The following is a 14454-nucleotide window of genomic DNA, read 5'->3' as shown; positions in this document are numbered from 1 at the left end:
CCCCCCCCCCCATTTTTTTTGTAAATCACCAGAAAATAACTATCTTTCTCTCTCTTCTCTTCCATTACTGTTTTCTCTTTCTTAACATAGTAAACCCTTTTCTCTATCATGACGTTGCCACATCATTCCTCCATCTTATCCGACCACCAGTCCCCATTTCCTCTTCTTCCTTCTTCATTTCACTCAAATACCTTCTTTCTTTCTTTCTAATTTCCTCAATTCTTTCATCTTCATTCTCCAACTTTTCTTCTTCTCTTCACCCATCTCATCCATCTTAACATTTCTCTTTCTTCTTTGAGTCTCCTCGAACCTCCCCCAATTGTAATCCCTCTCTCTGATTCTATTTTTCTGATTTCCCTTCCCTCTTCTATCATGCCTCTTGGGTGGGTTTAACAATTGAATAGAAACAAGCACCACACAATCACTCCACTTCCTCTCTCAACCTTTTCAAGTCTATCCCAAAACTCAATCTAACAACCCTACCCACAAACTCAAGAGCTTCAATCAGGTTTCAGAGGTGGATGCAACAATGCAAATTGTGGATTCCATTACTAATGGGCTTTAGACTGTTGATGTGGATTCAGACTCAGATTTTGATTATGGAAGAGGAAGATGAAGATGAAAATGGAGAGGGAAGGTGGAGAGAGAAGATAAATGAGAGAGGAAGGGATGTGAGATGAGAGAGAATTTTTATTTTTATTTTTTTTCAATTTTAAAATGCTCAATCATAATTGTTGATTTAAAAACAATGGGCTAATTACAACCATTAACAAATTAAAAGGGCATAATTGATCAAATTGAAAGTTAAAAGGTGTGATTGTAATCAACCATATAGTTTAGGGGTGGTTTATGCAATTTTTCCAAAGAAAAGGGGAAAATACTTTTTGGTTCTTAATTTTTTAGAAATAGGTGCATTTGGTCTTAATGTTTCAAATTAGCTTTTTTCGTCCTTGAGTTTTCAAGAATAGGTTTAAAAGGTCTCTCAACTAATAAACATATTAAATCTCTCAACTAATAAATATATTACGTGTAAGTGTTAAATTAATTAAAATATGATGTGACGGGATGACTTGGAAAACATATATATATATATATTTTTAACTATTTTCCACTTCTCTCTCTTCTCTCTCTTCTCTCTCTCCCCTCTTTCATTTTCTCCTCTCTCTTGTCCTTTCTTCCCCATCTCCATGTCTCTTTGTTTGTCATTTTTTCAATTGAAGAAGTGTTGGAAATGACTTTTGGGCTTAGGTCCATAGGAAAAGTAAAGAAGAGTGGGAAGTTTCGTCCCACATTGATAGTTTTTGAATTGCCTAGTGGGTATAAATACCAAGGCATTCTAGATAAAAATTCAAAGTGAGTTAACGGTGGAAGTATAACTCTTTCACCACATGCATGCATCACCGTTATTTGTCTGGTTGGACGGGCAGGTTTGGGTAACCACACTTATGCAAAAAAGAATTAAGTTTTTATTACTTATCCTATTGACCGTTGGAGTTTTTTCTCATTAACTGATCGTTGGTTTTCGTCCGTTAACGAACTGCTCCGTTTTAATCCGTTAACGGGCCGTTCCATTTCCATCCATTTCGTTTTGTCTGTTGGTGTCCTCCTCTCCTCCTTTATATAAACACGTTCATATTTGTGAATAAGACACAACAAATTTATTATTCCTTCTCCATTTCATTTCTATTGTTCTAAGCAACCTTCTCTTCAATTATAGTCCTTTTTTCGACGATTGCACGCTTGAATTTGGAGGTTACATTAACCTTGGGGAGCAACCGGCTTAAGTGATTAGCACCGAGGTCGTGCCGTATTTGCTTTTAGGGTAGTGGTTCTTCCACGGCGTAGTAACATTCGTGACATTTGATTTAATAATCTGAAAGCAAATATCACAGATGTTGATCAAGAATGATAAGCTTCTCCCTAATCTGTCCAAGCTCGAACCACTAGACGGAGCAAATTATCGCCGCTGGTCTAAAAAATATTAATCTTCTTCGACCAGTTGAAGATTGATTACATCATCACCATAGAAGTGCCTATCGAAAAGGTGAGCACTATCTTTGATCCAAAATCCTCCGTTTAACCCATTGATGTTTCTGATCAATCAAATCAGTCCACAATTGATCCTGATAAGTATGAGAAGACAAAAAGACAGTCCGCGACCATCTACTGAATCATATAACATATTCAATTTTTTATTTATTCGTGGTCTAAAAATCAGCAAAGGTAATTTGGAGTACATTGGAGTCCTGATATGGAGGAGATGATGCTGGTCGCAAAAAATATGTTGTTGGTAAATGGCTTCAATTCCAAATGACAGACAAGAAACCAATAGTGGAGCAGATACATGAGTATGAAAATTTAGTGGCAAACGTTCTAACCAAGGGCATGAAAATGTGTGAGATTCTACAAGCTAATATGCTACTTGAGAAATTTCCCCCATCTTGGAGCGGCTACAGAAATCATCTAAAACATAAAAAGAAGGATCTGACACTCTAGGAGCTGATCAATCACATGTGCATGAAAGAAGCCAACATGCTAAAAGATAAGCTAATTTTTGGTAATTTAAATTCAGTTAATGCTAACTTGGGTGAATCTTTTATTGTTTTTTATAAAGACAGATCCAAAAATCATAAGAAGCAATCTGGAAAGATTAATTCTTTCTAGAAGAATGAACATCGCAATCTTTCCAGAGAATGGACATCACAAAATTGCTGATGGGAAGATTGAAAAGAAAAAAACTAATCTATGTCTGCGAAAAACCTGGGCACAAATCCTACCAATGTAGTCAAAGGAAAGGAAGACCAAATCAGCAACCCACACCACAAGCTAATCTTGTTGAACAAGGTGACGTAATTGTTGCTGTTGTGGAAGCAAACCTAGTGGAAAACAAAATTGATTGGATACTTGACACCAGAGCTTCAAGACATTTCTGTTCAAATCGAGAGCTCTTCCATGACTACGAGGACACTGTTGATAGAGAATGTGTATTCATAGGTAACTCGGCCACAACAGGAGTGCTTAGAAAAGGGAAGGTTCTTTAAAATTAATCCTTGAAAAAACTTTATCCTTAAGTAAGATATTGTATGTACCTTCCCTACGTAGGAACTTGGTGTCTGGAAGTATATTGAATCAGGTTGGGATTAAGATTGTTCTAGAAGCTGACAAGGTTGTCCTCACCAAAAATGGAGACTTTGTTGGTAAGGGATATCTTGCTGATGGTCTTTTTGTACCGAATACTGTCTCTATTTCAAATATGATGAATGCAAGTACTTCTAATTCTGCTTACATAGTTGAATCTCTTGATATATGGCATGGTAGACTAAGTCATGTGAATATTGCATCAGTTAAGAAACTTAAGGATTTGAAATTGATTAATGCATCTGAAACACATGAAACTAGTAAATGTCCTGTTTGTGTAGAATCAAAGTTTAACCTTTTAAGCCTTCTAGAAGTACAGAATTACTAGAATTGATTCACTCTGGTTTAGCTGATTTCAAAAACACCACAAATAGAGGTGGAAAAAATTAGTACATTACTTTTGTTGATGATTTTTCTAGATATACTAGAATTTATCTTTTAAAGACAAAAGATGAAACTGGTAGTATGTTTCTGAAATATAAAGCAGAAGTAGAGAATCAATCAGATAAAAGGATAAAGAGGTTAAGATCAGATAGAGGTGGTGAATATAGTGATAATATACTGAAAGAATTTTGTGAATCAAATGGTATTATTCATGAATTTACTACTCCTTATTCACCACAACAAAATGGTATAACAGAACGTAAAAACAGAACTCTTAAGGAAATGATGAATGCTATGTTGTTAAGTTTTGGATTGTCTGATAACATGTGGGGGGAAGCTGTGCTTTCTGCCTGTTTTATTTTTAACAGAGTACCTCATAAAAAATTGGATAAGATGCCTTACGAACTCTGGAAGGGATATGCACCTAATCTCTCTTATCTGAGGGTATGGGGATGTCTGGCTAAGGTTCCATATCCTCCATTCAAGATACCTACGGTAGGATCTAAAACTTTTGATTGTTGTTTATTGGTTATGTACAAAATAGCGCTGCATACAGATTTATGTGCTTGAATGATAGATCTATGTATGAATATAGGGATATGGAATTTTTTTAGCATGTTTTTCCTTTGAAAAAGGGAAATGTTGAATTTGTTGGAACAGTTAATTGTGAGAATGATTCTATTTCCATGCCTTCTTTGTCTAATAGTATGCATGATATAGGTTCTAGTAGTATGTTTGACATTGTAGTTGTTAGTAACACAGATAGAATTCATGTTATAGAACCAAGAAGAAGTAAGAGATAGAGAATTGAGAAAAATTTTGGTCCTGGTATTTTAACTACTTTTTTAGTTGAGAGGTCAAATGATATTGACTATCAGTTTGTATGTATGTACCTTATAGATGAGGATCCTAAATCTACCAAGAAGCCTTAAGTTTTGTAGACTCTAGCTTATGGAAGGAAGCTATTAAGAGTGAATTAGATTCTCTAATCATGAACCAAACTTGGAACTTAGTAGATCTTCCGAAAGAAAGTAAACCTATAAAGTGCAAGTGGATTTTCAAAAGGAAAATGAGGCCAGATGGTTCAATTGAAAGATACAAGGCTAGAATGGTAGTAGTAGGGTATATACAAAAACAAGGTGTTGATTACTTTGACACGTATTCCCTTGTAACAAAAACAACTACTATTAGGGCCTTGATTGCGTTGGCTGCTATCCATAGACTTCTAATTCACCAAATGGATGTAAAAACTGCATTCCTCAATGGTGATCTAGAAGAAAAAATCTATATGGTACAACCTGAAGGCTTTACAGTTGTGGGTCAGGAAAACAAAGTATGTAAACTAAACAAATCTTCTTATGGTCTTAAACAAACTCCCAAACGATGGTATGAAAAATTCAATGATACTTTGATAAAAAAAAAAAAAAAAATGGGTTTAAGATAAACTCTTCAGATACATGTGTTTATTCAAAGCAAAATGTGTGATTATATGTTTGTATGTTGATGATATGCTCATTTTTGGAACAAACGTAGAGGTGATACATAATACCAAATTGTTATTATCTTCCCATTTTGAAATGAAAGATTTAGGGGAAGCTGACGTAATACTTGGTGTTAAGATTTGGAAGATGTTCCAAATATGGATTTATCGATCACTCTTTGTTGCGATAACAACGAGGCTGTGGCAAATTCGAAGGAACCTCAGAGTCATCGTCGAGGCAAGCATATAGAGCGAAAATACCATTTGATCAGGGAAATTGTGCATCACAGTGATATGATAGTCACAAAGATCGCAGCGGAGCACAACGTTGTTGATCCCTTTACAAAGGCTCTCACGGCTAAAGTGCCCGAGGATCACCTGGAGAGTCTGGGTCTGTGAGACATGTGGCATCTTGTCTAGGACAAGTGAAAGATGATACTGGGGTATGCCCTAGTTTATTGTATATTGTACTTGTATTTATCTTGTATTGTACATTAGTCTCCTGAGGCATTAGGACAAGTGGGAGATTGTTGGGATTGGTGTCTTAATTCTTCTGGAGTCTCGTAGTTTGTAATTTATACACATTGTTATGAATAAAATAAGAGTTATTTTTTCTGACATTTACTCATATCCAATAAACAAAGCTCCATGGTTATCGTATGTAAACTTAAGCATGTATATTAGATATACAAGTTGATCATGCCTTAAGTGATAATCTAAATAGGTTTGTAGTATAAGGATTAAGATGGGATACCTGATCTTGGTGACACTACGGATACGACCCGCTTTGTAGAGGCTTGCAAGTGTTGTGAACTACTACAAATGATAGATCCTGACCATTCATGTGGAGACATGCAAGCGGGGGTGTCCTATACAAAGAGTTTGTATAAGATCGGACTACGAGATGATTCGTCTCTGTATATAACATCGTTGATACTGGAGACTTACGTCTCACCTAAACAACCATTGGTGACATGACCTCAATTCTGAGTGTTTTAAGAAATTCTCCTTTGAGGGCAGTCCTTTGATTAGTATGGGTGAGAGTGCCCAAATTGCCAACTCAACATGCCTACCTTTTTGGGAACCTGTTTGATTTGGAAGCTGGGAACTCAGTTACACAAGATGGAATTCACTCCTTCCCCAAAGCAGGGGTAAGTAGATAGATTGCTCCCTTAAGGGCTGATTTCAAGACTTGAACATAATGGCCACAACTTCTTTTTGGAAGAGAGGACTCAGTCATAGCAGGACTATGACTTATGCTCATTAGAGGGATCAGTGGTACTTAAGGAATTAGATGTAACTACAGGGGCATAACGATTATTGACCCAGCTGTACTTACGAGCAATCTGTGAAGGGTTATCGCACTGTTGATTGGTTGATTTGGACACATAATATATCTATAGTAAGGAGAGTTCAGTTATCGGTCTTTAATGGAGTGCCTGGCAGTTAATGGATGGTAGATCCCATGACTAAAGAGTTTAGTCAGTTATACACGTACTATTGGAGTTTCGAGCTACGGGTCCATAAGGTCCCCTTGGTAGCTCAATGGATTCAAGTTGGGAATCAGTTCTTGGTGTTGATTTGAAATGTTCAAATTGACAAGAGGTAATTTGTAAAAGTATATTAGCATGCAGCAGAAATAATAAGTATCAATAAGCATTCTAATTCATTAATTTTGACAGAAACTAAAGCATGCTCATCTAATATAAAAGAGTTTGAAATCATACCTTTGTAGAACTCTTTAAGACCTTGATTCTCAGCAGTTGTCTTCTTCAAAATTTGTCGTGAACCACATCAAAATCTTCCTCACTATCCTCTTGGAGCTTTAAAATAATTTGTGGGACTCAAGAACAGCTTGAACGAACAGAAAACTTGGAAGAAGCTCACTGCATCAGTTCGTTTGAAGTACTCTTTCTTCAGCATGAATTTTTCTCAAAAACCTCTTTGAATGCATGCCTCAAATCCACTCCAATCTTCTTTATTTATTGCAGATGAACATGCAAAGAAGATGGTTGCATGAGATGGAGCTCAAGCTTAGAATAATTGAAGAGAAAGTGAATGGTTTTTTAGTGAGCTAGTTGAAGATGGTAATGGAAAAACTTAGTTTCCCATTTTATGCATATTTATGTAATTTTCGATTTTCCAAAATTGATTTCAAAATCAATTTGATTTTAAAACTGAAAATATTATTAATTTTATAAAATTAATTTCGTAAATTAATTTTCTAATAAAATTAATAAATAATTATTTAAATAATTCTAAATATTAAATTAATTTTTACACAAATCCACCTCCATATATTTACATCATATTTAAATATAAATTCTTCTATTCCATTTAATTCTAATTTGAACGTTTCAAATTAACTTATCATGCTACTCTAAAGCTTATCCATTTATGGGCTAGTAGGGGACCTCGCGGACCTACAGATCATGAGCTCCAATGATCCAAGATTAATTGGCTAAACTTATTATACCGAATTAACCCCCATTCGTTAACTAAGGGGTCACTCCACTATAGTCCATAATTGAACTCCCCTCACTGTAAATATATTATATCCACTTGATATAACCATAATCAATAAGTCGATCCTTCACAGGTTGTTCGTAATCACAGCTAGGTCAAGATCATCGTTTTACCCCTGTGAATACACTTTGTTCCTTAAGTTCCTACTGACCCTCTAATGAACAATTTTGATTCATAATACCTATGAATCAAGTCCTTTCTCTACCATGAGAAGGCAGGGCTCCGATTGTTCAAGACTTGGAATTAGTACTTAAGAGAACAACCTATCTGCTAACCCTAAATCGGGTAGGAGTGAATTCTATCTTGCAGAGCTATGTCCCTAGCTATTCATCCGGTCTTATCCCCAAAAAGGGAGGCTTATTGAACAGTGCTATTGGACTACTCTCACCCATACAAATCAAAGGATAATCCCGAACAAATAGGAGTTCATAATAGAATGCAAAATCAATAACTTATTATTATTGGTAAATAAAATGATTAACACGAACTGCGAGTTCTAGGACATTTCTAACATAATTCAATTATATATGATATGATCGGTGTGATGTATGAGATACTTCAAATAGAGGATTAATGTAAATGAGATTTACATTAAGGACCATGGAATAGAAAAAGAGTTATGGTTTATATGTTTCATGAGATGAAATATTAAAACTATAGGTTATAAATATAGTATGATAAGTTGGTTATCATATATATTTATAATAATATTAATTGTTAGATAATTATCTATTTTTCTCTAATAACCAATTGAGTGGGAGGTTATTGGTGGTTTCATAGTAACCGTGAGATAAAGGAAAAATGTTTTCCTAAAATTTGGAAGTGGTTGAAGTGAGAATTTCTATTCTCGAAAAGTTCTCATGGTGGCTGTCAAATGAATGAGATTCACTAAACGATAGCTGAAGAGAGATTAGATGATCGTGGAGTGATACTATACGATAGTCACTAAGCTGGCTGATTAGCTAAACGGTCGCGGAGCTTTTGCTAAATGATCGCGTAGCGTTTGTTAAACGATTGGGCATCGTCTATACGATAGACTTTGACATCTCCCACTTGCTCAATCGTTTACACGATTGTTCCTTTGGTCTCTTCCTCTAACCAAGTCCATACAAAGCCCACACATCTGGATTTTCACACCGAGAATACCAAGGTAGCCATTGTGGTGGTGTCATACTCAACTCGACGTAGTTGAGGTTTTTAGAGGTCGTTCGTTGTGTTCGTGATCTTGGAGATCTCTGAGTTCGTGGTTGTTGTGATCGTGCTTTGTTGTGGTCGTAGTGCTCGAGCGTTCGGGTTTGCAGTCTTGGAGATTGTTCAAGTATTCGTGATCAAGGGTATTGAAGATGAGTCTTCAAAGGTATGTGAATTCTATCCTTTGATCTCATGTAAAGCATGATGTAATTTCGTTTTGTGCATAGCCTGTATGTTTTCGTTTTTTGATTGTAATTGTTAATGTTCATGTACGAATTGAATTTGGAACAATAATTCTGCTGCTCATGAAAATCCTCATGTCCGATTTCCTTCAATATGGAAACAGATCAAGAGCCAACATTAAAGGATAACTATACTCGTATCCCAAAACACAATGCACAACCCACTCAACATATTCCTTAGGAACAAGAATGATATTGTGTCGATACATATAAGCTAGTTAAAACATAAAAATTACTCAGTAAAGCAGGGTTGTCCAAGAAAAGATCGGATAATTCAAGATGGTTTAAGAGAAGACATGAACTTATTTCTCTCCTAAATCAAGGTTCACATTCGTGCCAAAATTTTAATTCATAGCAATTTGTATTAGTAAGAAGCCTTGTGATAAGATTCGTAATCCTTGTGAGAGAAAGAAGAGAGAGAGAGAAGTGAGCAAATTTCATCAACTTCTTCAACTGAAAGAACGATAGACAAAGAGACATAGAGATAGAGAAGAGAGAACAAGAGACAAGAAAGAAGAGAAGAAGAAAAATGAGGAGAGAAATGGAAAATATTAAAAAATATATTTTTCCAAATCATCTTAACAGATTATGTTTAATTAATCTAACATATTAATTTAATATATTTATTAGTTGAAGGAACTTTTAAATCTATTGTTGAGATTATTTTTAATTAATCTAACATATTAATTTAATATATTTATTAGTTGAAGGAACTTTTAAATCTATTGTTGGAATATATAACTAAACGACTAATTTGAAATATTAGAAATTAAACGTACATATCCTTCAAAATTTGAGGGACATATATTTTTTTTGGGGGAGGGGGGGGGCGGACCCGAGTTCACGGACTGCAGCGCTTAGGAGGGTTTGTCAATGGATATTTCTTGTCGCTTATCAGATGTCCAGCCTGGTTGATATACTTCGGTTCTTCAACGCCGTTCGTGTCCCTGATATTATATATCAGAAACTTCTCGACGAATCACATAAAATAAAATAAAATAAAATAAAACCCATCTCGTCTTCCCTTTTTGGATTTGTTTCTATTACTTTTGATTGATACCCAGTGGCCCCCTTCTTCTGAGATTCATCGCTCCGCGGATGGGTAAGTCTATGGTGATTTGACAAACGCACAAATCAGAGAGACATTTTGATTTCGGGAATCGTTTCCTGAACTGGGTTTCTCTCCGATATGTTTGAGCTCTGTATTATGGCTTCCCATGGCTACCCTTCGTCTCTTGTTTTACACCACCAGCAACACACCTCCAGGGAAATCAAGGTACCCTACAAACTGTGTTTTTGAGATTTAAGCCCCTTGTATTATCTGACTATAATCATCCCCAATATTGGCTGCTTTCCATACTGATTACGCTAGACATTGTTCTTGAGTTCTGATTATTATTTTATCCCTTGCTCCCTTACGTTGGCTACCCGTTTCTCTTTATCGTTCCATCTTTTAGCTATCAAGGTCATGCCATTTAATTCTGCACTTGAGCCATAATTAAACTTTTACTTCTGTGATTAACCAGGATTGTCAGCCTTTATTGTCCATATGCGGAGCTAGGCCAGAAATTGCGATGGGGTCAGTACTGCGAAGTATTCAGCCTCAACAGAGCAATGAACTTTGGAAATCTATTATCGGGATGCCAGAGTCCAATCAATTAGTTGAGTTTGACCCAAAAGTTAGAAGTCTGAAAATGGTTGATACACAAGGTTAGTTGATTAGCAAGTTCGGCATCATTTTTAGCAACTTATTAATTGGTTTTCATCCCGACCATTTTATCACACTTCTCTTGTGAATTATGATTTTGAAGAAAACACTAGTGGAGCAACAGTACTTTAAAAAGAATTGTTATAGTGATTATATTATTATAGTTGTATCACTGTAAATATCTTGTCCTTTGTTGTCTTTTTACTTTCTTTTACTTAAACTACCCTCGTACACTTTTCTATATGCATCTCTTTAGTAAATGGAATAGACTATCATTATATAATAAAACCTTTACTGTTTACGATATGATATAATATATGATTTTTTTTTTTTTTTTAGCAATGTACAATATGAATATATGGATGAATCTTTTGGTGGGGAAAAAACTAGGGGACAGATACTACAAGGATGCATATATGATATATGTATGAATGTACATCGGTTTTACAACACTAAGATAGTTTTGGAGGGTTTTCTTCTCCTCTCATGAAGAGGTGAGACATAATGAGGAGGTGGTTTGTGGAGTAAGCCTTATTTTAAATGGACAAATATTGATAGAAAAAGAAAAATGTGTTATACAAAAGAATAAAACAAGGAGGCTCAGGCCCATCAACTTTCAATGAAATAGAAGTTTGGCATTCTCAACATCAACAACATCATCATCATCATCAACTTAAAATTTTTCCTCCAGTGCTTCTTTAAGATATAATGGGAAGCGTAATTATAGGAAACACTAGTATAACCTAAGTTGTATTGTTATTTCATGTATGAGTTAGACTTTAGACTAGACAATAAGGTACGTTTATGTCATCATCAACTTAAATGCATTTCTATTACTCAATTCCCCCTTTGATTTGGTTGCAGATAATCAGGGTGACTCTTTGATATTTGGTTCTAGATCTGATGAAGAATTCAAAAAGTATGAGAAAGTCTTGGAGTTCCTTGTGTCCTGTCCAAGTGAAGATAACAAACGTGCATTAAATTTACCAGACTTAAGGGGGTTGGAACAATTAAAGACCCAGCGGTGCAGAGGGCCCTTGGCTACATCTCATATCTTTCCTAGTTATGAGTTTGATGAACAGGAGCCGGTCATGGACTTCATTGGAGAATTGATTAGAAGCTCAAAGATTACAATTCTTCCTGATGGACAAATTTTTTCCACCGAGACTGGGACAAAGATCAAGGATTTACTTTCAGTTGTCGCTGAGTTTTATTTGTCAAAGAACTCATTAAGTTGGAGCAGGCAGTCAATTCTTGTCCCCAACTATGATAGGTACATATTTCTCTGCCTTATACCATGAAAATTTTGTTCTTGTTTTTCTGCACTGCACCAATTTATTATTTTATTCGGCAAAAGTGATATGTCAGCCTTACTGTTCTAAAATTCTAAAATATATGATTGGTAATTTGTATATGGTTAAATGTTCAATATTTACGTTAATGTTGTACTTTTGGTAGGATTAAGTTTGTGCCTAAGTTGTTCTTTATCTGTTTGAACTTCATTTTGCTACTATTTAGTTAGGTATGTTGGAACAATGAAATTCATATACCATTTCTTTCCAGCAAGTGGGAATTTTTCACCACTAAACGATTTTTTCTGCACAAAAAGTAAAAATTTGTTTTAACTTTCATGAACAAAGTTAAAAAAGTGATGTACGTAGATAAAAAAAAAGTTATTAGTGTAACTCTTCAGCGTAAAGTACAAGGTAAATTAACTGGACTCATCTTATTTCATTCTGCAACCCATCAAGATATTGAGGAATGTTTAGTGGTTCAAAGTTTTCATTTTCCATTTGTCTTAATGATTAAAGAACATTACTGCAAACTCACGGTACCCTTTTTTTTTTTTTGGTTTTAATTTTAATATATATATACACACACTATTTTAATTATTATTATTATTATTATTTTTTACTGAAAAAGGTTTTTACTTAATCATGATAAGATATTTTGGGTAATGCAACCCTTGGAACCCTCTATCTTAACATGTTTTAGACTTCAGATAAGCTAAATAATTTAATCTGAGACTGCAAGCATTATGTGCCCAGGTTGAATGGGGCAATGGGAAGCCATATTTATGATTCTCCCTTGAAGATTCATGCAACAACCATTGCTCCTATAAAGAGGTATGTGCATCATGCCTACTCATACAAGTCTGATTCTTTTCTCGGTCTGTTGTCAAGCAACAACCACTTGACCTTCAGCAATGAAAGTTGAATTTCTGCATATTCTTTCAATTTGCTACTGGTGATGCTTAGACAGAAGTGAGATTAAAAAGGTGAATAAAATAAATGTGAACTGACCACTTAATAGAGCAAGTAATATATTTCTACTGGATTATTTTCCTGGTGATTTAGCTCTATTAGAGTGTAGAACATAAAGATTACTCTTGCTAGTTTTATTTAAAGTGGCAGTCTATTCTCTTTTGCCAAACAGATTTGTGAACAACTTTCTTTGCCTCCAATAAAATAAAATAAAAAAAGAGAAAAAAATGACTTTGCCATACCATGTTTAATGGGCAGGGTAGTCTAAATATCCTAGAACAGAAACCAACGAATGTTGACCACATGGGATAGTGCTATTATAAGTTCATCTTTTTAATCATTCATTATGCTTCTGGCATTTGCTCTTAGACTTAAACAACTCCTGTTATGTACTTGACAGCCCTGATGTGATTAAGGTCAAGCCATCACCAAAAAAGAGAAACAGTAAGAAAGTAGGCCGTGAGAGAGATCTTTACAAGAAAAATTATTTCCACGCATGCGAGAGTCTGCTTTCCTATATGTTTAACAAGCAGCAGCATGGGAGAAGTGCAATTCAGTCATTAAAGAATTCTGGGAGAGAACTTCCTCAGTTTCTTACTCAATTCTCTGCTGGTATTGCTGGGACTGGTCTCGTTGTTCTTTTCTCTGTTATGAGTAAGGTTGCCTGTGGGAGAGCGCCAATGTGTTCTTCTAACCTCTTGAACACTGGATTTGGCTTTGGTCTGGTTTGGCTATCTTGTGCTGTGAATAAACTGAGGGATACAATAATCTGCATCAGCAAGAAAGCAAGCAAGGTTGGGTTGAAGGAAGATGAGATGACGAGGAGAGTGGATAAGAGCCTCAATGAGATCTTCTTTAGAGCGGCAACTTTAATGACAGTAGTAATCTTGAGAATTGGTTAGCCCTTAATTTTGCAGTATCATCCTAATTGGTGCTGATCTAAGTACAGATATGCTTAAACTACATGAAGTGTGAAGAAAATATTGCTTGAATTCAGAAAATGGCAATTTCAAACTGAAAATCTGGGCATTGGGTTGGTTCAGTTGCTTGGATCTGTTTGAATGCACCACTCGAGAGTTGACACTCGTTCTCTTGTTATATAAGCTGTTCATACAAGATTCAGTTGGAGTGTTACACTGCCAAATATTTGAAACAGATTGCAGGAGTAGTAAGTACACAATTTTGCTCTTATAAATGTGTTTTGGTGACGTTTGTTTTCTGAAATCCTTTCCTTTTGTGAAATTGAAAACCTATGCGGGGAAGCCAAGGCTCCCACATGAATCACATCCAAACAATGAATCATATCCAAACAACTTAGCACGAAGACAAATTGCTGAGAGGATGCTCCTCATTAGGAGTCGAGGAGTTAGCCTTCAGGAGATTGCGATAGTTCTGCACATCCCACAGAAGGATGGCTGACAACTCCTTATCAAATCCTTTGATGAACTTGATCTACCCATCCAAGCAATCTGCAACCTTCCAACATTCCTTGAAAGAACCCAAAAAACTACGTAAGGGAAA

General features: G+C 35.5%; 1 protein-coding gene across 1 annotated transcript; it reads left to right on the top strand.

The window, feature by feature from the left end:
- Window positions 1-9931: 9931 nt before the first annotated feature.
- On the top strand, window positions 9932-14141 carry LOC120078216. The gene is made up of 5 exons (XM_039032442.1): window positions 9932-10237; window positions 10488-10671; window positions 11534-11942; window positions 12718-12795; window positions 13334-14141. The coding sequence occupies exons 1-5, from the start codon at window positions 10151-10153 to the stop codon at window positions 13833-13835; spliced, it is 1260 nt and encodes a 419-aa protein (XP_038888370.1). The 5' UTR covers window positions 9932-10150; the 3' UTR covers window positions 13836-14141.
- Window positions 14142-14454: the final 313 nt, after the last annotated feature.

The sequence above is a fragment of the Benincasa hispida genome, chromosome 5 (assembly GCF_009727055.1).
Source record: "Benincasa hispida cultivar B227 chromosome 5, ASM972705v1, whole genome shotgun sequence".
Classification (NCBI taxonomy): Eukaryota; Viridiplantae; Streptophyta; class Magnoliopsida; order Cucurbitales; family Cucurbitaceae; genus Benincasa; species Benincasa hispida.
Note: the sequence above shows the minus strand (reverse complement) of the source record. Positions and strands in the feature narration are given on the sequence as shown.

Excerpts from the sequence above, each read along its gene's own strand:
- LOC120078216 (XM_039032442.1), top strand. The coding sequence starts at position 10,151 with ATGTTTGAGCTCTGTATTATGGCTTCCCATGGCTACCCTTCGTCTCTT. Across the intron at positions 10,672-11,533 it reads GAAAATGGTTGATACACAAG|ATAATCAGGGTGACTCTTTG; the intron begins GTTAGTTGATTA and ends ATTTGGTTGCAG. Across the intron at positions 12,796-13,333 it reads ACCATTGCTCCTATAAAGAG|CCCTGATGTGATTAAGGTCA; the intron begins GTATGTGCATCA and ends TGTACTTGACAG.